Source organism: Hyaena hyaena, unplaced genomic scaffold (genome assembly GCF_003009895.1).
Source record: "Hyaena hyaena isolate Hyena2069 unplaced genomic scaffold, ASM300989v1 scaffold_55, whole genome shotgun sequence".
Lineage (NCBI taxonomy): Eukaryota > Metazoa > Chordata > Mammalia > Carnivora > Hyaenidae > Hyaena > Hyaena hyaena.
In genome coordinates, this window is record NW_024080687.1 from 4,373,763 (window position 1) to 4,400,961 (window position 27,199).

General features: G+C 51.1%; 1 protein-coding gene across 1 annotated transcript in view; it reads right to left on the reverse strand.

Annotated features, from left to right (window-relative positions):
* Positions 1–757: 757 nt before the first annotated feature.
* The window catches only part of PTK7 (protein tyrosine kinase 7 (inactive)), a 65,825-nt gene continuing 39,383 nt past the window's right edge, over positions 758–27,199 (reverse strand). The window contains exons 3-20 of the mRNA XM_039231104.1: positions 26,903–27,005; positions 26,331–26,521; positions 26,087–26,237; positions 24,957–25,105; positions 24,433–24,699; positions 22,111–22,244; positions 21,836–21,971; positions 21,560–21,679; positions 19,863–20,012; positions 19,597–19,747; positions 19,371–19,498; positions 17,465–17,668; positions 16,571–16,726; positions 15,690–15,922; positions 14,630–14,710; positions 3,486–3,637; positions 2,246–2,424; positions 758–1,754 (exon numbers count right to left, since the gene is read on the reverse strand). Coding sequence (XP_039087035.1) covers positions 1,594–1,754; positions 2,246–2,424; positions 3,486–3,637; positions 14,630–14,710; positions 15,690–15,922; positions 16,571–16,726; positions 17,465–17,668; positions 19,371–19,498; positions 19,597–19,747; positions 19,863–20,012; positions 21,560–21,679; positions 21,836–21,971; positions 22,111–22,244; positions 24,433–24,699; positions 24,957–25,105; positions 26,087–26,237; positions 26,331–26,521; positions 26,903–27,005 — 2,846 coding nt within the window. The 3' untranslated portion in view covers positions 758–1,593. The remainder of the gene's footprint in view (positions 1,755–2,245; positions 2,425–3,485; positions 3,638–14,629; positions 14,711–15,689; positions 15,923–16,570; positions 16,727–17,464; positions 17,669–19,370; positions 19,499–19,596; positions 19,748–19,862; positions 20,013–21,559; positions 21,680–21,835; positions 21,972–22,110; positions 22,245–24,432; positions 24,700–24,956; positions 25,106–26,086; positions 26,238–26,330; positions 26,522–26,902; positions 27,006–27,199) is intronic.

The following is a 27,199-nucleotide window of genomic DNA, read 5'->3' on the forward strand; positions in this document are numbered from 1 at the left end:
ACAGAAGGAATCAGAGCTATTTCGTAGTTAAGAATGAGTTATGGGGGCGCCTGGATGGCTCAGTCGGTTAAGCATCTCACTTTGGTTTCGGCTCAGGTCATCATCTCAGAGTTTGTGAGTTCGAGCCCCACATTCTCTCTCTCTCTCTGCCCCTCCCGCTTGTTCTCTCGCATGCTCAAAATAAATAAACTTAAAAAACAAATCATTAAAAAAATGAATTACGGACTCATTTTTTGGGATGGAGAACCAGGCTGAAGCTATTGGAATAATAATAATAATAATAATAATAAAATAACTGATGACATTAGGTCTAAATAACAAAGGGGCAAGAATCAAACCAGTTGAGGGCCCTCAACAAGGGCATCAATGAGACACCAAGCACCAGCTCTGTGTTCTACCTGCTCTATCTCCCTCCGAGAGTCTTAATCTGAATCCGTCATTAATTCCTTCTCCAATCCTGTTCTAACTTGTCCCCCCACCCTGCCTGCTACTCTCCCCACCTGGGCATGAGGATTAAGCCAGCCAGCAAAGAATAAGTCGTTGGTAGTCAGAGGGCAACACAGGGTCACACAGGCAAGAGGTGGCCTTGAGCCCAAATTCTCAACTGCTCCGCGAAACAGACACCAAGACCCATGTCTACTGGTTATTCCAGTCCAAATCCCACTAGAATTCATGAAGGCACATGGCCGCTCTGGTAAGTGAGGGAAGAAGGGACATCATCCATGGACAACGGCAGGGAATGAGCATCAGAAGCAGGTTGTAAAAAAGGCTTCTTTATTGAAAGCAGCGAGTGTTAAAAAAAAACAACAACAAAAAACAAACAAACGAACGAACAACAACAACAAGAACAATAAAGGTGTGAGGCAGGGGTGGCCCATCCTCTCCATCTCCTCCAGGGCTCCCCCCTCCCTCCCATGCCCCCCACCCCACGCTGCAAGTACATACAAAAGCCGCCCATGGTGCATACAAAAAGGGCGGGTTATATAGTGTCAAAAGCTCCTGAAAACTCCTTCATCTGCCAGGCACTTAGGATGAGGAAAGGAGAGAAGGGTGGGGGGGAGGCATGGGTCTGGGTCAGCGTGCACAAGTCCATGGGCTGAGGACTCACTGGCGCATACTCCACAATCCTGGCGCAGACCCCGAGATGGGCCCCGGGGACCAGGGCCACCCAGGAAGGTAAGTATACTGAAGAACTCCCCTCAGACCCAGCTCATCTCCAGCTTAGCCCTCCCTGGGCCAGGTTGGCGGGTGACTGGCAGAACTGGACCTGGGTAAGGGGAGGAGACCCAGGCCAGAAACTTGGGTTACCTGAGGCACCCACACTGTCCCTGATGGGAGAAGGGGTGGCAGACAACGCTGCCCAGCTCAACACCCTGGTCACTCAGACTGGGTCTCAATCAGCCTCCCCAAGGGCTGAGGATGAGGAAGAGGAGGAAAGCCCAGGCCCTGCCCAGACCTTAATAGTGCCTGTGGTCCCAGGGCAGGGCCCCTAAGGCCAAGGAGGACAGGATTGCCCATCATGCTGTGGGTGCCCCTCAAGAGATCCTCCCCTGCCCACACCATCCTGAGGCACAGCCTGCCTGGGCTCCTTCCTCAAGGCTTGCTGTCTGCCGGGTTGTCTCCCAAGGTGTTGGCGATCTCACTGAAGGAGGGCCGGTCCTTGGGGCTGAGGGCCCAGCAACGTTGCATCAGCCGGTAGAGCTTGGAAGGGCAGCCCTCGGGTTGCGAGAGTCTCGCCTTCCCAGCCTGCAAGTCTGCAGGGAAGATGGTGGGTGGAGCGTTAGTCTAAACACCGAACCACCTAACTCTGCGGGGCCTGCAGTTCCCAGAAGCAGCCACATGAGGGCAACTCAGGGTCAGGGGCCCTTGCCAGGGGTGGGTGGGCACTGACTCAAGGAGTGGGCAGGAAGTATCTAGCCATCAAAGGTGATGACTCCCCTGGCGCTGGCCCCAGGTCTCTCCGGCTGGGAGAGGCAGGCTCCATGCTGCAGGGGAGGCAGCCAATGCACGAGGACGGAGGTGGGGTCAGTGGGCAGGTGTCAGAGTGGCTGGACTGGGTATTGGGGTCAAGGGCTATTCACCAACTGGTACATAAGTATTAATTAATATTTCAGCTGGAGTGGCCCTATCTGTATACCTGCTAACACCAGCCCTAGAGGTGAGGCAGGCTTAGCCCTAGGACCCTGAGCAAGCTCTCCCCCCTGGAGAACATCTGGAATCGTCCCCTGGAAACACAACTACCTACCTGCCAGCACCTCATCATCTGCCTGCCCACCATGGGGCATCTCTCCGTGGGTGAACACCTCCCACATCAGCACGCCAAAGGCCCAAACATCAGACTTGGTGGAGAAATCGCCCTCCAGGACGGCCTCAGGGGACATCCAACGCAGTGGCACCCAGGCCTGGCGGAAGTGGTAGTACTCACTGTGGGAGAGAAGCACACACGGGGATGGGCTGGGGCCTCCCTGGCTCACGGGATGGGGTGGTGAACATGCCCTGGGATCCCAACCTCAGCCCAGGTCTGGGTCTCACACCCTGGCTGGAGCCCAACTTTTCTACATCAAGGCCCTCAGAGAAATTGATTAACATTATGCGAAGCATGAGGCTCCGCTGGATGAAATCTGGAGGCATCTGCGTGGGGTAAAAATTTTGTTAAGAATTAAAATTTGTCTGAATGTTAACATTTTTAAAAGCTAACAACCGGGGTGCCTGGGTCGCTCAGTCGGTTAAGCGTCTGACTTTGGGTCAGATCATGATCTCAAGGTTCATGAGTCTGAGCCCCACATCGGGCTCTGTGCTGACAGTCTGGAGCCTGGAACCTGCTTCTGATTCAGTCTCTCCCTCCCTCTCTCTGCCCCTCCCCCACTCATGTTTGCTCTCTCTAATATAAACATTTTTTAAAAAATAACAAATAAAAAAAAATAACAAATAAAAACTAACAATCATGTATTTCCTGTTTAAAAGAAAATGTGAAAAACGAGAACACACTGCATGGAAAAAAAAGTTAAAGAGCATTACTAGTGATAAACCAATCACAACTAAAGGAACAGCCAGGCGGAACCGTGGTGACTCAGAGCCAGGGTGACTCGCAGGGAAGTTCCCTGGAGAGGCTGTAGAGTGAGTGCAGGCATTCCAGAGCAATCTCTGGCCGTGGCTGCTGCGCTCCAAGTCTTAGGCTTCAAGATAGCAATTACTGAATTCAGGAAGTTACAGAGGGAGCCAAACGGATAGTTAAATCACATGTAAACTGTTATAAAGCTATAAAAAAGGTTCATAATGTTTTATAGAGAGAAAACTTACAAGCGTCAGGGACCTGAGGCCCACTGGCCAGGAAGCCTGTGACACCTTTGGAGAAAGGATGGGGAAACTCTGCCCCCTCCCAAGCCCTTCAGCTTTGGACCAAGCAGACACTAAGCCCTTTCCCACCGCCTCCCCAAGCCCTGTGTGCCCTCTGGCCCTCACCACCCCGACCGGTGTCCTTCTACCTGTTGTACACATCCTTGCTGAGCCCCAGGGCCGACACCTTCACCTGTCTCTGGGCGCTGACCAGGCAGTTCCGAGCAGCCAGGTCCTTGTGCACGAAGCGATTGTTGGACAGGTGCTCCATGCCCAGGGCCACCTGGGTGCACAGTGACACCTGCAGCGAGAAAGGGGCCTGTCAAAACAGCCCAGGACTAGAGATCAAGGCGACCATCCCCAACACACCCCATCAATGGTGAGGTCTCAACGCCATCAGCGCGACATTTAGTTAGCCCCAAAGCAAAGACACAACAGCCTCAATTTCCCTCTCTATAAAATGGGGATAATCACGGCACCTATCTCACTGGGCTGTTAGAAGAACCGAGTTCAATGAAATTAAGCTCTTGGAACCCTTCTGACAAGGAGCAGGTATTAGATTAAGTGGCACGTGGGGCAGGGAGTATTAACCACCTGTTGAGTGAAACATAACTGGACACTAATCACAGTTTATACGTTCATAGGCTGTTCCTTTTTTACTTCAAAATTACATATTTTCTGCTAGTTGTGTTTAAAACAAACAAAACAACCTGTGTGTGTGTGTGTGTGTGTGGTTGGCGCATGGGTGTGAATGTACATACACATGTGACTGGCTGCCTCCCAGCAGAGGAGCTGGGGAGTAGAGAGGAGAAAAGCAGGGAAATCTAAATATTCTTAATTGTGAACTGCACATAAGAAAACTTCATAAAATAGGGGTGCCTGGGTGGCTTAGTCAGGTAAGCGTCCGACTTTTGCTTAGGTCATGATCTCGCGGTTCGTGGGTTCGAGCCCCGCGTCGGGCTCTGTGCTGACTGCCAGCTCAGAGCCTGGAGCCTGTTTCAGAGTCTGTGACTCCCTCTCTCTCTGACCTTCCCCTGCTCACGCTCTCTCTCTCTCTCCCCTAGAAATAAATAAAACATAAAAAAAAATTAAAAAAAAAAAAGAAAACTTCATAAAATATACATATACTTCCACAAAGAATTATAAAGCTGACGCCCAGGTAGCTGTCACTAAGTAAAAAAAACAAAAACAAATCCCAACAATGCTCACATCCCAGAAACCCCAAGGGCTCCTTCCTAATCATATATTCTCCCTCTCAAGAGGTAACCCCTATCCTGACTTTTACAGTAATAATTTCTTGGCTGTTCTTTATAGTTTCCCCACTTACACACACATTCCTAAACCACGGAATTCAGTCCCGCTGAACCAGATAGAGTTGGAAGCACTTTTGTGCCTTGATTCTTTCACTCAACATTGTGAAAGTCATCCTTTTTGTTTGTTTGCAGCGATCACTGTATTGAGTCCTTTTTCGCCATAAATACACTACACTTCATTCATTCTACTGCCAATGGGTATTTGGTTTTTTCCAGTTTTTGGCTATTAAAAACAGCGCTGTGGGGCACCTGGAGGGCTCAGTGGGTTAAGCATCCACCTCTCGATTTCAGCCCAGGTCATGATCTCACGGTCCTGAGACTGAGCCCCGCATCTGGCTCTGTGGTGACAGCTCAGAGCCTGGAGTCTGCTTCAGATTCTGTGTCTCCCTCTCTCTCTCTTCTCCTCCCTCACTCATACTTTGCGTCTCTCTCTCTCAAAAATAAACATTAAAAAATTTTTTTTAAGTTTAAGAAAAAGCAACAGTGCTGCTATAATTGTTCTGATGGGTATACATTCATGAGTTTCTTTAAAATACTGAGACCATGGATTAGGAGTATCTCTAGCTCTACAAAATAATGCCAAACTATTTTCCAAAGTGTAAGAGAGTTGGGGATATTTTTCACTGATCTCCTTTTTAAAATGTCGAGCCATGGGGTGCCTGGGTGGCTCAATCAGCTGAGCATCTGACTTCAGCTCAGGTCATGATTTCACGGTTGGTGGGTTCGAGTCCCACATCGGGCTCTGTGCTGACAGCTCAGAGCCTGCAGTCTACTTTGGATTCTGTGACTCCCTCTCTCTCTGCCCCTCCCCCGCTGACTTTCTCTCTCTCTCTCTCTTAAAAATAAACATTAAAAAGAAATTTAAAATAAATAAAACGTCAAGTCATGTGTATTACTATTGCTATTACTATTATTATTGTATACATTATTTAACATGTTAAATGGAATTATGATGAAATTATATTAACATTTTAAAAGTATGTATCGATGGACTGGACAACTATGGAGCATCTCCTGACCACCACACACAGCTGGGCGCTGGTGGAACAGAACAGGCACAGCAGGGGAAGGGTCCCGGTGAGAGGGCAGTCTAGAAAGAAGAGAAGTGTATCCACAGGACACTGCCACCAGGGGGAGGGTGGCCCATGCCAAGCAGGAAGAAGCAGAGCACCAGGGGAGTGCTTGTAAAGACCCATGGCGCCTTCACCTCTGTCACCTTATATCCAAACCCTGGGAGCACCCACTGGGGACACGTGTGACCTGTAGTATTTCCTTGTATATAAAAACAAAGCAAACGAATGAAAAAGAGGTCCCTGAGGGCGCTTATTTAACAAGTTACTGGCCAGCTGTGTGTTTCTCTTGGCATACAGGCTCACTCTCAGGGTTCATAAGGGAGGAGTGACCTACCATGTAATGCAATCATGGAGAAATGAAGACGAGAATGCTGCTAGTAACCAATCTCCTCAAGGAAATAAAAATCACGGCCCGGTGATACCGTTTTACACATATCTCATTGCAAAAGGTCAAAAGTCTGCCACTACTTTATTTCAAATCATTCAGGAAAAAATATATAAAAGTAATATCCATGTACGGGGCACCTGGGTGGCTCAGTCGGTTAAGCGTCCGACTTTGGCTCAGGTCATGATCTCATGGTTCGTGGGTTCGAGCCCCACATTGGGTTCTGAGCTGTCAGCACTGGAGCTTTGGTCTGGAGCCTGCTTTGGATTCTGTGTCTCTCTTTTTCCCTCTCCCGCGGTCTCTCTCTCTCAAAAATAAATAAACATTAAAAAACTAAAAAAAAGTAATACCCATGTACCTATAGTAAGAGATTGATAAAGCAAATGGAGCGAAATGCAAACAACTGAACCTTGGCAAATAGTTTGCAAATAGTTCCTTGAACTATTCTTACCCTCTTTTAAGTCTGAAATATCAAAACTTACCAAACATCAGCACACAGACACACGTACACAAATGAAAAATAACACTAAGTAAAAGCAGCCCATGTGTGGACCAATGATGACAGTATGTCACAGGTTAACCAAAGATTATGGTCAATCCGCCTCTAAGCTCACCTCTGGAAAGGAAAACCAGTGAATGGGAGTGGTAGAGGGGCTGCTGGTGCAATAAGAAAACTGCCCAGTGGGAGAGAAGGGCCCGGGAACATGCTGAGCACCTGCTGTATGCCGAGCCCTGAGTTAGGCTGGCCGCCTCTCCCATGTACACCCTGTAGGGTACGCAGCTTTACCCGTGGTGCCTGCAAGACTTTATACCCAGCCTAGCTCTCTTCCCAACACTGCAGCTGCCTCTCCAGGGTCACATCACTGGTGATAGGGGCACAGGAAGCGCTGCCTACCCATCAGCAAGCCCGGGGGTCGGGAGCTGGCTAGACTGACCCTTTAGCATCCCTGTGGCTCCAAGCAGTCTCACTGGCCTGGCCCCCAGGGTCACAGAAAGGCCGGCAGAGGACGAAGCCTAAGCACCGAGCAGGGGACACTCCAGAGACAGACCTCCATCTGTGTGCACTGGCCAGTGATGTCCCCGTGGACCCCACCCCCACTGGTGGTATGCTAACTGTGGTGACAACCTACTAGTAGGTCATGAAACCAATCTAGTGAATCTTTTTTTTTTTAATATTTTTATTTATTTCTAGGAGAGAGAGAGACAGCGTGAGCAGGGGAGGGTCAGAGAGAGTGGGAGACACAAACTCTGAAACAGGCTCCAGGCTCTGAGCTGGCAGTCAGCACAGAGCCCGACGCGGGGCTCGAACCCACGAACTGCGAGATCATGACCTAAGCAAAAGTCGGACGCTTAACCAACTAAGCCACCCAGGCGCCCCCCAATCTAGTGAATCTTAATGAGCAATAAAAATTTTCAAATGGAATGAAAAATATCAGTGTACATAACACTCAGTAAGGATACATATCATTCATAAAACTTTTTTCATTAAAAACTACATACACACGCGTGTGTTAGCTTGTGATACAAATGTGCTACTTTCTACTATAAGTCTCAGCCAAAAAAAGTTTTAAAAACAATGGTCTATATACAGATGGCTAATAAACCCATGAAAAGACGCTCAACACCACTCATCATCAGAGAAATGCAAATCAAAACCACAATGAGGGGCGCTTGGGTGGCTCAGTCAGAATCAGCATCTGATTCTTGATTTCAGCTAGGGTTGTGATCCCAGTGTTGTGGGACTGAGCCCAGTGTTGGGCTCCATTCTAAATGTGAAGCCTGCTTGGGATTCTCTCTCTCTCCTTTTACCCCTCTCCCAAGCTTGTGCTTTCTCATCCTCTCTCCCTCTCTAAATAAATAAATCCCACAAAACACACAAGATATCACCTCACACCAATCAGAATGGCTAGTATCAAAAAGACAAGAAATAACAAGGGTTGGCAAGAGTGTAGAAAAAAAGGAACCCCCGTGCACTGTTGGTGGGAATGTAAATAGGTGCAGCTGCTCTGGAATATAGTACAGAGGTTCCTCAAGAAACTAAAAGTAGGGGTGACTGGTTGGCTCTGTTGGTAGATAAGAGTATAGGACTCGTTTTTTTAAAGTTTATTTATTTTGAGAGAGAGACACACAGACAGAGAGAAAGAGCGAGAGTGTGGGCACACAAGCAGGGGAGGGGCAGAGAGAAAAAGGGAGAGAGAGAATCCCAAGCAAGCTCTGCACTGCCAGCACAGAGCCTGATGTAGGACTTGAACCCACTAACCATGAGATCATGACATCAGCCGAAGTCAAGAGCCAGAGGCCCAACAAACTGAGCCACTCAGATGCCCATAGAGTATGCAACTCTTGATCTTAGGGTCGTGAGTTCAAGCCCCCAAACAAACAAACCCTAAAACATCTTAATTAAAAACAAACAAACAAACAAACAAACAAAAACAACTAAAACTAGAAGTACCATACAATCCAGTAATTCTACTTCTGGGTATTTACCTAAAGAAACGAAAACATCTGGGGCGCCTGGGTGGCTCAGTCGGTTAAGTGTCCGACTTCGGCTCAGGTCATGATCTCGCGGTTCATGGGTTCGAGCCCCGCGTCGGGCTCTGTGCTGACAGCTAGCTCACAGCCTGGAGCCTGCTTCAGATTCTGTATCTCCCTCTCTCTCTGACCCTCCCCTGCTCACGCTGTCTCTCTCTCTCAGAAATAAACATAAAAAAAAAAAAAGAAACGAAAACGTCAATTTGAAAAGATATATACACCCCTATGTTTACTGCAGCATTATCTGCAGTAGCCAAAATATGAAAGCAGCCTAAGTGTCTACTGACAGATGAATGGATAAAGAAGAGGTGGTATATATATACAATAGAATTACTCAGCTGTTAAAAAAAAACAAAAAAACAAAAAAAAACAGAAAGAATGGGATCTTGCCATTTGTGACAACACAGATGGACCCAGAGGGCAAGATGTTAAGTGGAAGAAGTCAGACAGAGAAAGCCAAATACCATTGATTTCACTTATACATGGAGTCTAAAAAACAAAACAAACAAATAACAGTAACAACAATGAAGAAAAACAGACTCATCAATACGTATAAACTAAACTGGTGGTTGCCAGAGGGGAGGGGGGTGAGGGGACTAAGGGGTACAAACTTCCAGTTATAAAATAAATAAGGCACAGGGCTGGAAACTACAGCACAGTGAATATTGTCAATAATATTGTAATAATATCATATGGTGACAGACGGGGGCTACACTTACCATGGTGAACATTTCACAATGTATACAATTGTCCAGCACTATGTTGTACACCTAAAACTAATACAGTATGTCAACTACACTTCAATTAAATATTTAAACTTTAGGGGCACCTGGCTTAGTGGAAGACTGTGCAACTCTTAATCTTGGGGTCATGAGTTCAAGCCCTACGTTGGGCGCAGAGATTACTTAAATAAATTTTAAAAAACTAAAAAAACTTGAAAATCGAAAAACTCACACATAAGAAATGGTTTGGAAAAAGCAAACCGAATACAGAACATGTTAAAAGTTAAATAAAACTATACTTTGTTAATATCAGAAAAAAACACACCCCAAAATGAATAAATGATTTAAACTTGTGCTGTCCAAAACAGTAGCCCCTAGGCTTGTGTGACTACGTCAGTTAGTTAAAACTTAACAAAATTAAAACTTCAGTTCCTCAGTAGCCCTCACCACATTATAAATGCTCGGTGGCCACATGAGGTCACTGACTCCCACACCAGACAGCAGTCTATAGGAAAAATTTCCATCGCTGCAGGAAGTTTTGTAGACAGCACTGATCCAAACCACCACAAAACTGGACCGATCCATGTAGCCAATATATTGGCTGACACTGGATATGGAGAGGTGCTGAATCAAGGATACCTTCAAGAGTTGGGAAAAATTTCGGGGCGACTGGGTGGCTCAGTCAGTTAAGCATCCGACTCTGTCTCAGGTTGTGATCTTGCAGTTCGTGAGTTCCAGCCCCGCCTCGGGCTCTGTGCTGACAGCTCCGAGCCTGGAGCCTGCTTCGGATTCTGTGTCTGTGTGTGTATCTCCCTGACTGTCTGTCTCTCTCTCCCCCTCCCCTGCTTGTGTTCCCTCTCTCTCAAAAATAAACACTAAAAATAAATAAACTAATTAAAAACAAAAAAGAGGTGGGAAAAATCTCATCTTCTTGGTGTATTTTCTTTATCAAAAGTGAAGACATAAAATCTCCACATAGCTTCAACCAAACATGTATAACCAGTGAAGAGGGTTGAAGAAGGGGTCACATGAACTGGTCCACCAGGATGGCGGAGTCCCCCCTGGGTGCAGAACCCCCACTCCCCCCAACCATGTCTTCAAGGAAGAGTAGAGGCCACCACACACTCCCAAAGTTGCACCCAGACGGCCATCCTCAGAACGCCCCAAGGGCTACCAGTGGTAAAAGGGCCAGGTGACAACCAAAGTGGTCATATCATTAACAGCCAGACTATCTCAGGCTTCAAAACTGCAGGGCACTGTCCAGCCTTGCCAGGTTATCTGTAAGGGACAAAGGCTTTTATTTTGCTTGCTTACTTACTTATTTAGAGAGAGCGAGCAATAAGTGTGGGAGGGGCAGAGAGAGGGAGAGAGACTCCTAAGCAGGATTCACATGGTCAGTGCAGAACTGTGAGATCAAAGGCGCCTAGTTGGCTCAGTCAGTTGAGTGTCTGACTTTGGCTCAGGTCATAATCTCACAGGTTCGTGGGTTTGAGCCCTGAATCGGGCTCTGTGGTGACGGCCAGCTCAGAGCCTGGGGCCAGCTTCAGATTCTGTCTCCCACTCTCTCTGTGCCCCTCCCCAACTCGTACTCTGTTTCTCTCTCTCTCAAAAATAAACAAACGTTAAAAAAAAAAAATTAAAAAAAGAACTGTGAGATCATGACCTGAGTCAAAGTCAGACACTTAACTGACTGAGCCACCCAGGCGCCCAGGCACAAAGGCTTTAGTAACGTGCCTTCACCAGACCCAGCACCCCGCCCCCGCACCCCCCCCCCCCACCTGCTCTCTCTGATCTGGTTCACTAGCTAAACAATCTGCTGCCAGTCAAGGAAACATAAGACAGTGGATTTGGCATGGTGACAACGTGCTATCTTTCCAGAGGGGCAGTACTTCTAGAAATACTGGCTCAGTGAGGACAGTAAAAGGGAATTCTGTTAGACCCAAGCCAATTAAGTGTTTCCTTACTGCTGGGCAAGATGCCATCAGATGGCCACAGGATTAATTTCCAAATACTGGTATAAAGGCCTGCTCTTTGGTAAAGACCAGACCCACTCCTTCCTTTCCAACATGACAGTGTGAGGGCTTGCCCAGGTTCTGGCTAACCCCTCGTGACAGCACCGTGCTGTTCCCATGCTACAGCATCTGACCGCATATACTGCTGTCCTCGAGGTGTGCTAAGCTGACCCTGCTCCTCACCCTGTCGTTAGCCTGCAGGGACCCACAGAGAAGTCACAGGTTACAGTCCCCGGACTTCAAAATCTCCATCACCTCATCAGCTACTCGAGCAAGCGTTACCTGTAATTATGCCAACACTCAGGGCCGTGTCTGATTTCTGTCAATAGTTCACTGCGATCCTGGAATTCTCCTAGGGTTCCCCCCCCCCCCCCCCCCCCCACCAACTAGGCAATCCCGTTCCAATTCTACCTGGCCATGGGAGTACCCTGCCTATCATTCCACCTCTCCTTATAAAAACTTAACGCTTCCTCCTTCCATTCCCCTAGAACTCTAGGAATATAAAGTGATACAGGGGCGCCTGGGTGGCTCAGTTGGTTGAGTGACCGACTTCGGCTCAGGTCATGATCGTGCAGTTTGTGAGTTTGAGCCCCGCATCGGGCTCTGTGCTGACAGCTCAGAGTCTGGGGCCTGCTTCAGATTCTGTGTCTCCCTCTCTCTCTGCCCTTCCCCCGCTCATGCTCTGTCTCTCTCTCTCTCTCAAAAATACACATTTAAAAAAAAGTGATACAGTAGCTCACTAGATTATTATTAACACAAAAAAGTGTCTACAAGTTTTAGTATATCTTTCCTAAGAATTTTCATTTTACTAGAATCCCCAAAAAGCAATATTTTTCCAACTACTGATTAAGAAGCACATGGGTCTCAAAATCAATTTACTGGGTTAAAAAATAGGATAGAAAATATCAAGTGCATCAAATACAATGTTTTGATTGCGTGTGCGTGTGCATGTGTTTTTAAAAAATGTTTACTTATTTTGGGGGGGGAAAGAGAGAGAGAGAGAGAGAGAGAGAACCAAGCAAGCTCCACACCAGCCACCAGTGCAGAGCCTGATGCAGGGCTCGAATCCATGAACCATGAGATCATGACCTAAGTTGAAACCAAGAGTCAGACACTTAACCAGCTGAGCCTCTCAGGCGCCCCTGTGTGTGTTTATGCTATTTGGGGCACGATGTAAAATGCATTTGTTTCTTTAGAGAGAGAGAGAAAGAGAGCGAGCACAAGCAGGAGAGAGGGGGAGAGGGAGACAATCTTAAGCAACTCAGCACGGAGCCCAATGCCCAATCCAGGGTTCGATTCCATGACCCTGGGATCATGACCTAAGCTAAAATCAAGAGTTGGACACACAACTGACTGAGCCACCCAGGCTCAGCCCTCAAATGCATTTCTTATAGAGAATCCTGACAATAAACATTTCAAAGCCAGTATCCTACACGCCAGGGCTCCTTGGACTTTAATGAGCTTAAGAATGAGCTGGAGAGCCTGTTCGAAAAATGCAGGTCCTCAGACCCCATCCTCAGATATTCCTATTCTCTCAGTCTGAGGTATGGACAAGAAACATGCATTTTTTATTTTATGCAAAACCCACCTCCCATATGATGGCTAAATTGTCCTTGTAGAGTGTGGAACCCAACTTATTAAAGCTCTCCATCATATTTAAGATGCTAGGGAGGAAAAGTGGGGGACGGACCTTTAACACGGGTTGTGAGGACTTTCAGCCTGGGTCCCTCAGGTCATGTGACAGAGGTAATGAACTTCCTGTCTGCCAGCCTACATCCCTATCCCAAACAAACCTACCTGACTCCCCTCTTTCCTGAAGCCATCCCCTTCCTGCCATTCAACTACTTCCTCTCCTTGAGAACTGAACTCAAGTTACTTTTCTATCAGGAAACCTTCTTTGTTAGCCACACCGTCTGTGCACCTAAAGGACATGCATGTCTTTGATGGCTCTTAATTTATGTCTGCCATTCACTCCCCGTGCCGTACCTGAAGTCTGTAAGGCGCATGCCGTATTCATTTTCCTAAGCTCCCTTACTGGATCCTAAAGGCCTGAGGATGCCTGGTGGTTTCAATTTTGTAGCTCCAAGGCCCTGTAGGGCCATGACTGGCTCAGTAAAGATTCACTGGCTCCTTGCATGTCCTGATTTGTAAACTCTGGGGCCCCGACATCCTACTTGGGCAGAATAGCACATCCTGTCCTGCGGCTTTCCATCTACAGCCACTGCAGACAGTTCCTGCAGCTTGAGAGGTGGAGACAGGAGTCTGGTATCAGGTCAGCTCTGGGTGACCTGGGGCCAGGTCATTTGTCGTACGTGAGCCTCAGTAAATTATGAGGAAATTAGCCTGAAGGGTGCAGAGCCACTTCCCCAGGGGTGACCAGGGTCCCATTCCCCTTACTGATCAACTGGCCATGCCTTCCTGCCCTGCCCCTGAATCTGTGACCTGGGTCAGCCTATAAGGCAAGGAATGGTCACCTGGGAGGGAGGGCCCTAGCAGTCACTGTGTTCTTGCCCTACGCTGTGACTGGTTTATGAGGTGACTTTGCTGTCAGCTTAGTAGCAGAAAGCCCAGTCCCAGGGAAGGAGGCGTAATTCCCCATTTCAGAGGGGAAGGAAGGAGGCTGTGGGCAGGAAGAGCTGGGGCACAGAAGGTATGGTCTGAGGTGGGCAGGGGGCAGTCGATAAGCTTTCCCTGCTTCACGGTGTCAAGCCAGGGTTGCTCCACCATGGGGCCCCAGCCAGGAAGGCAGGAAGAGAACCGGAAGGAAAGGCTGGGCAGCCCACAGCCCAAGTGAGAGCGAGAGTGTGAAACCACAGGGACTGAAACACAGGCAGCTCTTTCACAGAAGAGTCTTCCACACTCAGAGGCTGATGAAATGCTCTCGGGGCCACACCCTGCCCTGCCTGTCGTTAGGCGCCTGTGGCTCCTCCAGCCCAGTGCTCATGGCAGGGGGCAGCCATCCTGCTCCAGCAGCAAGGGCCAAGAGCAGCCCTTCAAAATGAAGGCACCACAGCTACCCAAGGGCATTTGGTGGCTATGTGATCTGGGACAAGTCACTTAACCTCTCGAAGCCTCGGTTTCTTTATCTGCAAAATGGGGATGACGACATCTGTTTCAAAGGACCGTTGCGATCACAGAGATAACACATATAAAGTCTGCCTGGCCCACAGGGAGCGTTCCGTCAGTGGCACCTCCGTTATGATGACTGCCTGTAACCCTGGCCCACCATTGGGGACCTCTCCCGCCCTGTTCTCACCTTCTGCTTAGTGCTGAGGGGCTGGGACTTCAATTTTTCATCCTTGCTCTGGGAAATCCTTAGGAACTGTTTGAGGTCTCCCTGAGGGAAAAGCCAAGCATCGCTGTCAGGTCAGAGGCCAACTGTTATCTCCAAAGCATTAAACCAAGCAGATGTTTGCAGAGCACCTACCTGGGCAGGTGAGAAGCCCTGACCTGAACCCCCACCCCCTCTCCCTGGCAGGCAGTCCAGTGGGAATTTAAAAATATATAGGAGATGGCTATTAGAAGCTCTCTTAGAAAGACAGGAAGACTGCCATCCCTACACTCAGGCGAGGCGCCAACAGCAGCCCTGCCCTCAGGGAGCATGGAGGAAAATACCGCTCCCAACCCTCACAGATCCCTGAGAGGAAACCCCTGTCCCCCAGGAGGTTATTATCTGATAAACATACAGAGCAGGGCATGAACAGCAGCAGCAGAAACATCCATAAAGTACTCATAAGCCCCCGCCAATGGAAAGAGCCTCACTCCTCCCCTTCCTGCCAAGCGAGGGGGTGTGACACGCAGCAGCTTGAGGACCAAGGGGATGACGCTCAGATAGGTCCGGGAATGCAGACTAAGGGGCAGATCGGAGCATGGCAACAGAGGTGGGACGAGAAGGCTGGATACTGGGCTCACACCAGTGCCCCAGATGGTACGGGATGCCAGGAAGGATTGCCAGGAAGGAAAGCCGGGCCTGCTAAGTTTATTCTCAGGGGGTCATGAGCCCTGGAGAGAAGGGCAAATGACAAACCAAAGAAAACCCAAGTCAAAGAAGAAGACCTGGAACGCATCCATGTGGTACACAGAGGGGAAGTCGAGAAGAACCGGAGACCAACCCCCAGGCACGGGGCTGGCAGATGCGAAAGATGAACGAGCAGGTGTCAGAGAGCTGGCGGGAACCAGAGGCTGAGTGTCTCAGGGAGGCAAGGGCAGACAGACCAAGTCCACGTGAGAGGAGGCTCCCAGGGTGCACCCCCCACAGCCTGGGCCCTAGACTCCATCTCCCCACCGCCCACGTCCCCCCCGCCAGCCCAGCGTACCAGGTCCACGTACTCCAGCACCATGTAGTGGGGTTCGGCCTCCCGGCACAGCCCCAGCAGCCGCACCACATTGGCGTGGTTCAGCTTCCCAAACATCTCGAACTCCCTCCGGAAGTCCAGCTGCTGCTGCTCGTCCCGGCTCTGCAGGCTCTTCACAAGCACCAAGGTCTCAGGCACGCCCTCCTCCAAGCCCTGTGCCTTGGCCAGGAACACCTCTCCAAACTCGCTTTTCCCTGTGGGTGCAGGCCCCAGTCTGTCAGCTGCCTTCGCCCAAAGCAGAGGAGCTTCTGACCTAGGGGGTGGGGGGGGGGGTGCCTTGCCTCTCGAGTCTCTCGCAGAGAGAAGCCTTTGCTGCCCCCACCCGGCTGGCCGGGTGCTGGCCCTGCTTCTGCCCATGACCCTGAGCAAACCCCTCCCACCTCGCCCTGGGCTTCACCGGCTCCAGGAGTGAAATGAAGGGGTGGAATTCGTAGCCGGCATTTTTCCAAAGGATGGTGTGTCTGAGAATCTGAGGTGGCTCTTGATAAACAGGTCAACGGGTACATGTTTTAATGCACACTCAGAAAAAATTTAACTACCACAGATCTATAATTTCTCTCCTTTTTTCCCCTAGAACAAACTAGCTTTTGTTAAGATTTTCTTGGTGTTTTTTTTTTTTTTTTGAGGCAGTCAGTCTAAAGGAAACATCAGGTCACTAATGCACAGGAATGACCACAGCTGAGGAGGTGAGGCATGTTCAGGCACTGGGGACGCACTGGGCTTATCTGCCCTCTGCCTCTTGCTCCCAACTCCAATGTCCTAGGTTTTAGGGACTTCAAAGCCACCAACCCTAACCTAGTCTCAAGACAGAAGCAGGGACAGTTGTGGCCAAGGCGACGCACCCAGTGTGGTGATGGGCTGCAGGCTTGTCCTTGGAAAGTGCATCTTATCACTGGTGCTGTGGCGTTTGTTGGTGGCCGCAGGGCCAGAGCCCAAGCTGGTCAAGGCCACTTCCTCTTGGATCTCTGCTGAGGGCTGCCCATTCTGCAAAGGCCCACCTGGGGAGAAGGGGCACGGAGTGGGGGTAGCGGTGGGGGGGTGGGTAACAAGATGAAACCAAACATCTGGCCACCATGGGGGCCTCACTTCTCTCCCCCAAACCTCCACTTCCATCAAGTGGGTCCAATCATGGTGTCCCACACAGAAAGGCCAGTCCAACGGACAAACTGATGGGGAAAGGACGAACAGCCATCCCTTAAAGCATAACCACACACTGATGCAGCTGATCACAACCTCGGAAACGGAACAAAGGGCACAAGTCTCATCTGAACCACTGGTCCCTGGACCCTACATTGACAGAAGGTTTTTGCTTTCATGGGGCCTCCTCTGTGCAAAGCCCTGAACAGGCACAAAGGGGAAATCAGAGTCAGGGAGCCCCAGGCCCTGTTCCTGAACACCTAAACTGATGGGGGAAACCCAGGATAAGGGAAACAGACAGATTGGGAGACAGGCAGTGCAACAGAAACGTAAATGCATATGCTCGCTGTATCTGCAGCTTAGTAGTGCAGGGAAAGGGAGGGAAACACAGAAGCTGGCCCGGAGGCTCCAATGAGGAAGCCCTGAGCTGGGCTGCTCAGACATCATGGTCCTGGGAAGGGGCCAACTCCAGGCTTCCAGCTAGGGGTGGGGCAGCTCCGCCAGGGCCCAGGCTGCCCAGCACCGCAGTTCTCTCTGTGGCCACGGGAGGGCGCTCAGCGCTGGCACACTAGCACCACCTCCACACCACCACCCCTCACCGTTGAGGCACTCCATTTCCGGCTCCTCGCCCTCAGGCTGCTTCTGAAGGCGCTTGGCCTTGCAACGCTTCTTGCAGTAGAACATGAGGCCCAGCACAGCAATGATGTAGGCCACAGCAGCGCCCACGGACAGCCCGATGGTCTGGATCATCTTGTAGGGGGGAGGGCTGCCCAGGCCCTCTGACTCCTCCAGCACGGGCTTGTCTGTGAGACACACAGAAGGGTCTGGGCGGGGGCCTGTGAAGCAGGGCCAGCCCTACCTCTCGACTAGCCCTTCCCTTCCCCACCCTATGCGAAGACAACCTCGGTGGCCTGGCCAAATCAGGAAACCAGGAAGGGTCACCACTGTTACTGGTTTTAACCAGGACTGGATCCTTGGGCTCTACCAAGGTCATAAAGTGCTCTGAAGGACACAAGGCCAGTGATTCCCAAGCTGGTGTGCATCTGAACACCATTAAGGGACATGCATTAAAAAAAAAAAAAAAAAAAACCCATCATGGGGCGCCTGGGTGGATCAGTCAGCTGAGCATCCAACTTCAGCTCAGGTCATGATCTCACAGTTCATGAGTTCGAGTCCCGCGTAGGGCTCTGTGCTGACAGCTCGGAGCCTAGAGCCTGCTTTGGATTCTGTCTCCCTCTCTCTCTGCCCCTCCCCTGCTTGTACTCTGCCTCTCTCTCTCAAAAATAAATAAAAATTAATAAACATTTTAAAAAAACACACACCCGTCAAGATGCCAACACAAACCTGCACTATTGCTAACAAGCTTCCTAAGTGACTTGACATCTTGAACCAGGTCCCGAAAAGCAGCACTTGGGGATTTCTAGTTTGAGATCCCAGACACTGGGAATTCTTCAAGAAACGTGTTTGTGGAAAGGATCTTCTATTCCAGTGAAAGAAAAGCCAGGAATTGTTAGGGAAACTGAGGGAAAGAGGCCTGTAGGGGAGATGATGCCAGATCCCCTGACTCCTGCCCCACACCCATTGTTTCTTTTTCTTTTCTTTTTTTTTAATGTTTTATTTATTTCTGAGAAAGAAAGAGAGACAGTGTGAGCAGGGGAGGGTCAGAGAGAGAGGGAGACACAGAATCTGAGGCAGGCTCCAGGCTCTGAGCTGTCAGCACAGAGCCCAACGTGGGGCTCAAACCCACAAACCGTGAGATCATGACCGGAGCCCAAGTCAGACGCTTAACCGACTGAGCCACCCAGGCGCCCCATACACCCAGTGTTTCAACCAAGGGGCCTTATCACTTCACTATCATCCACTTAAAGTTCCACAGAATATTCTGTCTAGAAAAACATTTCTGCTGCTAAACCACAAAAGTTTAAGAACTTCTTTTTGAAGCCACTCCCATCTTACAGATGCGGAAACAAGCCCCTAGAGAGGAAATAACACCTCCAAGGGCATAGAGCTGGTTAGCAAGAGAGGCCAGACCTGAACCCCGAGTTCCTGACTCTACCCAGAACCCTTTACCTGAAGCATCCTCCTCTCTGGGCCTCCAGGGCAAAGGAACCCTTTCCTGCTGTACCCTGGCCTGCTCCCCTCCCTGCCCACCCAGATATATGTGCGGCTGCTACAGGAGACCTGGGAAGAAGCATTTTCGGACAAGAGTACCACCCCCATGCCCCTCCCCAACATCTGTGCATGTGTACATGCGTGTGTGCACATGTGTGCATGCGCATACACACACACTAGAGCTGTGGAATGTTAAATCAACAACGGCCCAGCTCTAAGCAAGGAAGCTGACGCTACCCATGGCATGGTGGAGGGGACACAGCTGAATCCCAGCTCCCAACACAAAAATGGTTTAGGTGTCTTCCCTATCCAGGGGGTGACCATGAAAACAAAGACGAGAAGGAAGTCGGGCCCCACCACTTCTTGTGCGGGACATCCCTCCCCAGCACGTACCCACGACGTAGAGGGGAGCCTCCGTGTGCTTGATGTTGCAGCTATTGCCCGCGATGCAGGTATAGCGGCCTGAGTCCTCGGGAGCCACGTCGTGGATCACCAGGGAGCCATTCTGGAAGATGTGCATCCTGTCGGGAGAGAAGCCACGGCACTACCCACCTCGCCAGCTCCGGGGCAGACCGGCCGCAGGCGAGGTGCAGTAGGAAGGGGAGGGAGATGGGCCTACCTGGGTCCCAGCTTGGTGGGATCCAGGATGCGGTCTTTGCCCTTCCACTGAATGAGCGGCTTGGGGTCTCCTTGGGCCTCGCACCGTAGCAGGGCTGTGTGGCCCTGGTACACGGTCGTGCGCTCCGGTTCCACCTTGAAGGTGATGAACACTGGATGGGAAGAGCCCAAAGAGGGGCAGGGAGCAGTGAGCGATGGGGCTGGCGGGGTGCGGGCTGCCCCACGGGCCCTGCCAGTCCCCGCCCCAGGGCCCTGCCACGGCCACACCTGCCACGGTCAGCTGGACGTGGGCACGGATCTGGCCCTGCAGCCCATTGGAGGCGATGCAAGTGTAGTTGCCGGCATCATCGCGGGTCACCCGGGAGAAGTGCAAGGTCCCTGCATTGTCTGTCACCCACTCTGGGAGGCTGCTCCCATCTGCATGGGCAACAAAGGGAAATCACAGGCTTGGCCAGCATCACGTGGGTGGCTGGCCACGCACTCAGGCGCTCACCTCTACTCAACATCATGCCATTGCTTTGACGACCCACCAAGTGTACACTCCTGAACCAGGCACTGGAAAGCCCCGTTACTCACTCCTTTCCCAGTTTTTCCATTGTACCTCCTTTCACTGCCCCATACAACATCTCACTTTCGCAAAATTGGACTTCTGAGTGGGCCCCAACTTTGCCTTGTTCTCCGTCTTGCTGCCTGTCACTACTCACTCCTAGAACCCTCTCCTGCACTTTGCCACCATCCCGGGATTCAGATCCACTTAGAGCCCACCTCCCACAGAAAGCTTCCATCAGACCACCTGAGCGGAGAGAACCCACTTCCTCCTCGAAAGCTACAGTCCTACTTTCTTGCTCATTCTACCCACAGAGATGTAAAAACTGGTCCAACCCTTTGACAACTTAGCAGTCCACAGTAAAGGCTGCAAAAATGTGCATACCCTTTATACATAATTATTCCATTTCTGGGAATCTCTCCCAAAGGAAATAAGCCCAAATCCAGGAAAAACTTTGGCTTGAAGATGTTTATTGCAGCAATAAAAAGAGAGAGGGTGAAAGGCAGACAGAAAGGGAGAGAGGGGAAGAGGGAAGATGGTTAACAACCCAAATCCCCAACGTTTAGGGAATATTTAAGTAAATTACACTGATTCCAATCATCAGAATATTATTACAATCATCCAAACCAATGTTTATGTATATTAAGTACATGAAAATGCTTGATAACTTTAAGTAAAAAAGGATATGAAATTACATAATTAACTGGATCTGCATTTTTTTATAGTGAGCAAAACTTATTCATGTAAATTTAATAAGTGAAAATTATATGTTCAATAAAATTGCTACGCTCAAACAGAAACATAATACATAGAAAAAGAACGGGGAACACACCCAAAGATGATGGATGGTGGGATCATGCATTTTTCCTCCCAAAGTTTTTTTTTTTTTTTTTAGGGAGAGACAGAGAGAGCGTACGAGTGGGGGAGGGGCAGAGGGAGCAGAGGACAGAGAGAGAAAATCTTAAATGGGCTCCATGTTAGGCATGGAGCCCAATGTGGGGCTTTGATCCCACAATCCTAAGATCATGACCTGAGCTAAAATCAAGAGTCGGATGCTTAGCTGACTGAACCATCCAGGCACCTCCCACCCTGAAATTTTCTAAAAGAGCCCTTGTTACTTTGATGTCCCAAAGGATGATTCTTTTGGAAGGGAGAGGGAGGACTTTACGGCACTGTCTGGACCAAGCCAATCCCTTGCTGCCTCAATCGTCTTACGTGTTGTCTAAGGCTGTAACCCGACCTCCACTGTGTCTGGCTCCTTTCTTCTGAACTGGGCTATAAACTGGCCTGACTTTTCAGGTCTTTCCCATGGTTCCTGGCACAGTGCTGGGCTCTTGGCTGGTCCTCAGACCAGTGTACACATCTGACCAGTGGGCTATCCTACCCTGCCCCCACCTCAGGCTCACATGGTACCCACCTGCCCGTATCCACTTAATAGTGGGCTTCTCTCGGCCTGTGGCTGAGCAGGGCACCGTGGCCTCCTTGTCAAACTCCATGCACTGCTGCGGCCGGGGCGGTGGCGTGAACTTGAGCTTTTCTGTTTCAGCAGAGGGAGGGTGGGTGAGTGGAAAGAGGTGGAACTGAGGCAGCTAGAGGGGCCAGGGGCCGGCCTGAAGATCCAGGCCCCTGCTGCTCTTCCCCTTTGCTCTCCTGCCCGCTGGGCTGGGAGCTCTTCCCATGCACGTGCGCTCACCCAACACTTGGACACGAGCTTGGGCCTCGATGCTGCCAGCTGGGGTGCTGCTCACGCAGCGGTACCACGTGCCATCGTACACCTCCACACTGTTGATACGCAACGTCCCGTTCTTGGACACTTCGAACCGTGAGTCCTGAGGCACACGTGACGTGACCGTGAGGGGACACGGCCCGCGGGCCCACCAGCATCTCCCCACGGGCAGCTCCAGGGACAGGAGTGCCAGCCGGGTGAGCACCGTGCCCGCCGCCGCCAGCAGCAAGCAGCATTCTCACCTCCGAGATGAGCATCTGGTTTCTGTACCAGACGACTGTGGGTTTCGGCGTGGCCTGGGTCAGGCAATGCAAATACCCTGGCTTGCCCTCCTCCAGCTGGCTGTCTTGGGGTTTCTTCAGCCACGTGGGCACGGCTAGAGGCACAGGGAGGAAACAGGGGACCAATGAATATGTCTGCACAACCAAAGGATCCAATCCTTCAAAACCCCAATACCGCACTCAACCCTGAGCTCAGAAGCCCACCGGCTCTGGTGAAAATTGCAGCCACTACCCCTTAGTGAGGGCCTATGGGCAGCACCTTTTGAACATGATCTTAGGTAACAGTCACAATAAACTCCGAAGTATGTTTTCCTATACCCATTTTACAGCTGAGGAGACAGAGATTTAAAGAAGTAACAGTGATGTGCTAATAGCTGATAGAGACAGGATTCAAATCCCTGGTTTATAGGACTCTAACACTCTTGCTCTTATTATTACACGGGAATACTCCAAGCCTTGGTCCTCAGATCCCTGGTCTGTTCTAAAATCTTTTTAATGTTTATTTGTTTTTGAGAGAGAAAGAAAGATAGAGCACGAGCAGAGGAGGGGCAGAGAGAGAGGGAGACAGAATCTGAAGCAGGCTCCAGGCTCCAAGCTGTCAGTGCAGAGCCCGATGCGGGGCTGAAACCAACAAACTGCGATCATGACCTGAGCTGAAGTGGGACGCTTAACAGACTGAGCCACTCAGGCACCCCCTCCCCGCCGTCTGTTTCAGCCATACTCATTCCCTGAATGATCTCAGCCAATCTGTGGCCTTCAATGCCATGCGAGCAAATGATTCCCAAACCTGTATCTTGACTCCTGACCACCTCCCCCATCATACGAGCTTCAGATTTACAAATCCAACTTCCTACTGGCATCCCGACTGGATATCCAACAGGCCTCTAGGGTTTTGTGTGCACAAAAGTGGATGAATGATTTCCCCCAGGACCTGCTCATCTCAGCTTTCCCTTTCTCGGTCAACTTTGCCACCATTCAGCCAACCGCAGAAGCTGAAACGTAGCCTGACTTCTCCACAGCACCCCCTACCACAACCATTCTACACAAACCCTATTGACTCTGGCTCCAAAAACTCCTGAATTTGACCATCGCTCTCACCTCCACCGCCACCACTTCTGTTCCAGGCCCTCCAACACTGCCCTGGATGATTACAGTCATCTACTAATGGGGCTCCCTGTTTTGACTCCTGCCCCTAACATTCTGGTGTTCTCAGAACAGCTAGAGTGATCATTTGAGAACATCATGCTCTGACTCAAAATCCTACAAGGACTTCCTGTCTGACTCGGTGTGGCAAAGATGGTTGTAAATGGTCCTCCTGCCCCTTCTTCCTTTGTAATGTGTTGTTGCCATTTTCCCCATCAAGAGACAGTGTAGGGGGCGCCTCCAACTCTCGATTTCAGCTCAGGTCATGAGCTCATGATTTTGTGGGTTTAAGCCGCGCGTGGGTTCTGTGCTGACAGAGTGGAGCTTGCCTGGGATTCTCTCTCTCCCTCGCTCTCTGCCCCTCCTCTGCTTGCACTGTCTCTCTCAAAACAAATAAATAAACTTAAGAAAAGGAGAGAGGCAGTCTATTTCTCTACTGCTTAGAGTCTAAGTGGCTGGCGACTTGCTTGGCCCTATAGAGAACACGGTGGAAGAAACACTGAGCAACTGCTAAGCTGACGCCTTGAGAAGACTTGCAGCTTCCACTACTGTACTCTCGAACCCCAGCCACCATGTGAAGAGGTTGGAGCTGGCCTGCTGGAGCCACCAGGGGGAGACAACTGAGGCACTCTGGTAGATAAATCCTCTGCCAACTTCGAGACATGCAAATGAGGGACCACCAGGGACCAGCCAGCCACCGGCCAACCTATCAGCTGATTGTAAGCACACTTGATCTTTCTGACCACCTTGTAGTTTAAGTAGTGGGTTATTAGCCTCATTTTAAGGGTGAGGACCCTGAGCCCTGGCAAAGCAGGTGGCCTGCTACTCATTGCTGCTCTGTGCACCAGGGAAAGAGTGGGACCTGGGTCTCTAGACTCCCAGCCCTCTGCTTCTCCTTTCCAGTCCAAGGGCCATTTCTCTGTGTGGGCTGGCACCCCAACTTCGGTGCCTGGCTCTCCACAGTCTACTCCAACATGACCTCCCAGCAGCAGACCGAGTCCCAAGCAAGCAGGGCCCAGAGCTGAGAGGGCCTCCAGCGAGCACCCGGGAAGCCTCTTCACATCACACCCAGAGACCAAGGCCCCCTGGGACCTGGGCCCCCCTCCACCTCGCCTCACCCCTCAGGGCAAAGGTGCTCACTGGCCACGGTGATGTTGACATCCTGTCGCCGCTGCCCAGCCAGGTTGGCGGCGTGGCAGGTGTAGACCCCAGCATCGCTCTCCGTAGTACTGGCAAACACCAGCTCGTGGCCCGCCTGGAAGACCCGGCCCCGGGTGGGCAGCCGGACCCCCGCACGCTCCCACCACACGCTGGGCTCTGGCAGTCCCTGGGGGGGCAAGCAGGCCACACGCTCCTCACTGCCGGCTGTGAACACCCGTGGCTCAAACGGTGGCATGTCTTCAATCTCTGCAGGGATAGGAGCAGGAGGCAAACAACCCGATGAGTGGGTCTCAGGGCACCTCAAGCTGTCCCCAGGCAAGCTCTGTCCCTTTCCAGCTCAAACCCTCCCCTCCAACATTGCGTCTCCTCTTCTTGCTGCCAGCATCCTCTTCCTCTCTCTGCCCTCCAGGCTGCTTTCTGGGTGGAATCAGGAGCCTACATCTCTGTGTGCCAACAAGGTTGAAGGCAGTCCCCACTTCAGCACCCTAGACCTGGGGACCTACCTGCCAGGTGAAGCGTGGCCTCAAGGACGACGGGAGGGCCCCTCTGCCCCTGGCCTATGCAGCGGTAGACCCCTGCGTTGCGCGGCCGGACCTGGGTCAGCAGCAGGGACCCATTGGCAAACACCGTGGCTCTGCGGAGGTGTGGGGGACTGCAAGGAGGAGAGAATGCTATTTGGAAGAAATGGCCCACAGGCCTCCTTCTGGAAGGGAATGAGATGGAACCCCATGCGGCAACGGTCGGAGATGTAGGAAGGAATCAGGCAAGAAGATGACAGAGATAAGGAAGGCAACATGCCACATTGGTGCGTGTGTGTGCCTGTGCGTGTGTGCACTTGTTCACGTGTGTGGGGGGGTGTGCTCCACCTACAGGAGACAGCTTTCGGGGCAGCAAGGTGAGCAGCAGTGTCAGTGAGACGGTGAGTTGTCTGCAGCCCGCACCTGGAGAGACAGAGGCCCCTCCCCGCAGGGGTAAGACAGGCCTGTCACCAGGGCACCCAGTCCCAGCAGTCAGAAGCCCCGGGGGCCACACCAGATCAACTGCTGCTGATTTCTCAGGGCCAAGGCTAGGTGGGATCCAAGCCCCTCGCCTAGGACCACAGCCACATTTGGCACTGCAAAGATACTCTCTGCTCTCACAGGACCTGGGTAAGGACAAAAGTCCAGATAAACGGGCTGGGATCTCCTAGCATGTTCTGGAAATATTTGTTTCCTCCCAAAAGTGTGTGTGTGTGTGTGTGTGTGTGTGTGTGTGTGTGTGTATGGTATCCTTACCATTCAGGACCTTCCCATCCAGACTATGGTCACCCAGGTCCCCTTGTGTCCCTCCAACCCTGACTCTCTACTCCCCATCCCAGAAGACCCATTTAGGTAGGAGGGGAGAGAGAAGAGAATGGAGCCACCACTAGGTCATACAGTGCCGTGGTGCAAAGTGAAAGATGTCCTTCCCAGAGACTCTTCCCTTTGTTGGACTCATTTTGTAATAGCAAGACATTCTACTGCCATCTGCTGGAAACTCAAAGTAATACATGTATAGATCTATGATGCCTGCAATACTAATGCCATTCTTTTAGAGAATGCAACGGTGACAATCTGTATCACCTTAGTTGAAGGCCCCTTCCCAACTGCCTTACCGGCTGCGGTTAGTGATGGGAGTCTCATCTTCAAAGACCCACTGCAGGCTCGGGGGTGGCTGGGCTGAGAACTGACAGTGGAACATGGCTTCTTCGTTCCTTGCCACCACCACGTCCTGAGGCGCGAGCACTACCCTGGCAAAGCTCTCATCTGGGGTGGGAGAAGCACAGGTGCATGAGCAGGCAGAGTGGGGAGGCCCCTCACATCCATGCCGCACCCTCTCCATCCCCAACCCAGGCTCACCAGCAATGCTCAAGGTAAAGTTCTGGCTGCTGCAGGTCTGGCCAAAGGCATTTTGGGCACAGCAGGAATAGAGGCCACTATGCTCAGGGCTGGCCGGCCGGAGGGTCAGGTTCCGCTCCTTGCTGCTGACCGTGTGATTGCTCTGACCATCAGAGAGGGGGCTCCCGTCTCGGAACCACTGGTAGGTAGGCCTGCAGAGCCAAGGGCATCAGCAGCAGGGGGGAGGGGAGGGTGCAGGGGGTACTCAGGTGGCCAGTGGACAAGGTGCAGAGCTCAAGGCTAGACCCCTCAGTTTGCAAATGGGGAAACTGAGGCCTGGGAGGAGAAGGGACTTGCACAAGGGCACACAGCAATTCAGGGGCATAGTCAGGTTGAGATTCTACAAACTCAGCTCCCAGAATCCAGAATCATTCTGCAGGACAATGCTGCCCCTCCTCAGGTCACTAGGGGTAGTGTGGGGTAGCATATGGGCAGGGGCAGTTACAGAATGAATATAGTCTGGGATTTGGGGAGATATCCCTACTTGTCTAGAATAGCCCTCTCCATCCCCACCCTCAAAGTCAGCTCCTTACCGAGGATGCCCATCAATGTGACACCGCAGCGTGACCTGGGTCTGTGGCTGGATCTCAGCTTCTGAGGCTGGATGTTTCAGGACCACAGGGCCAGTCTCAATCCCTGTAGCAGAGGCCACAGTTGCAGAGTAAGGGGCAGGGCAGAGCAGAGCAAGGGGGGGAAGGCAGACAAGCAGAAAAGGACACAATATGTAGGATCCGGAGCCAAGAGATGGTACAAGGAAGCCCTGCAGGGCTGCAACTGCAGTCAGAGACAGGGGGCGGGGTGGGGGGAGGGCCAGAAACAGGGTGCCCTCC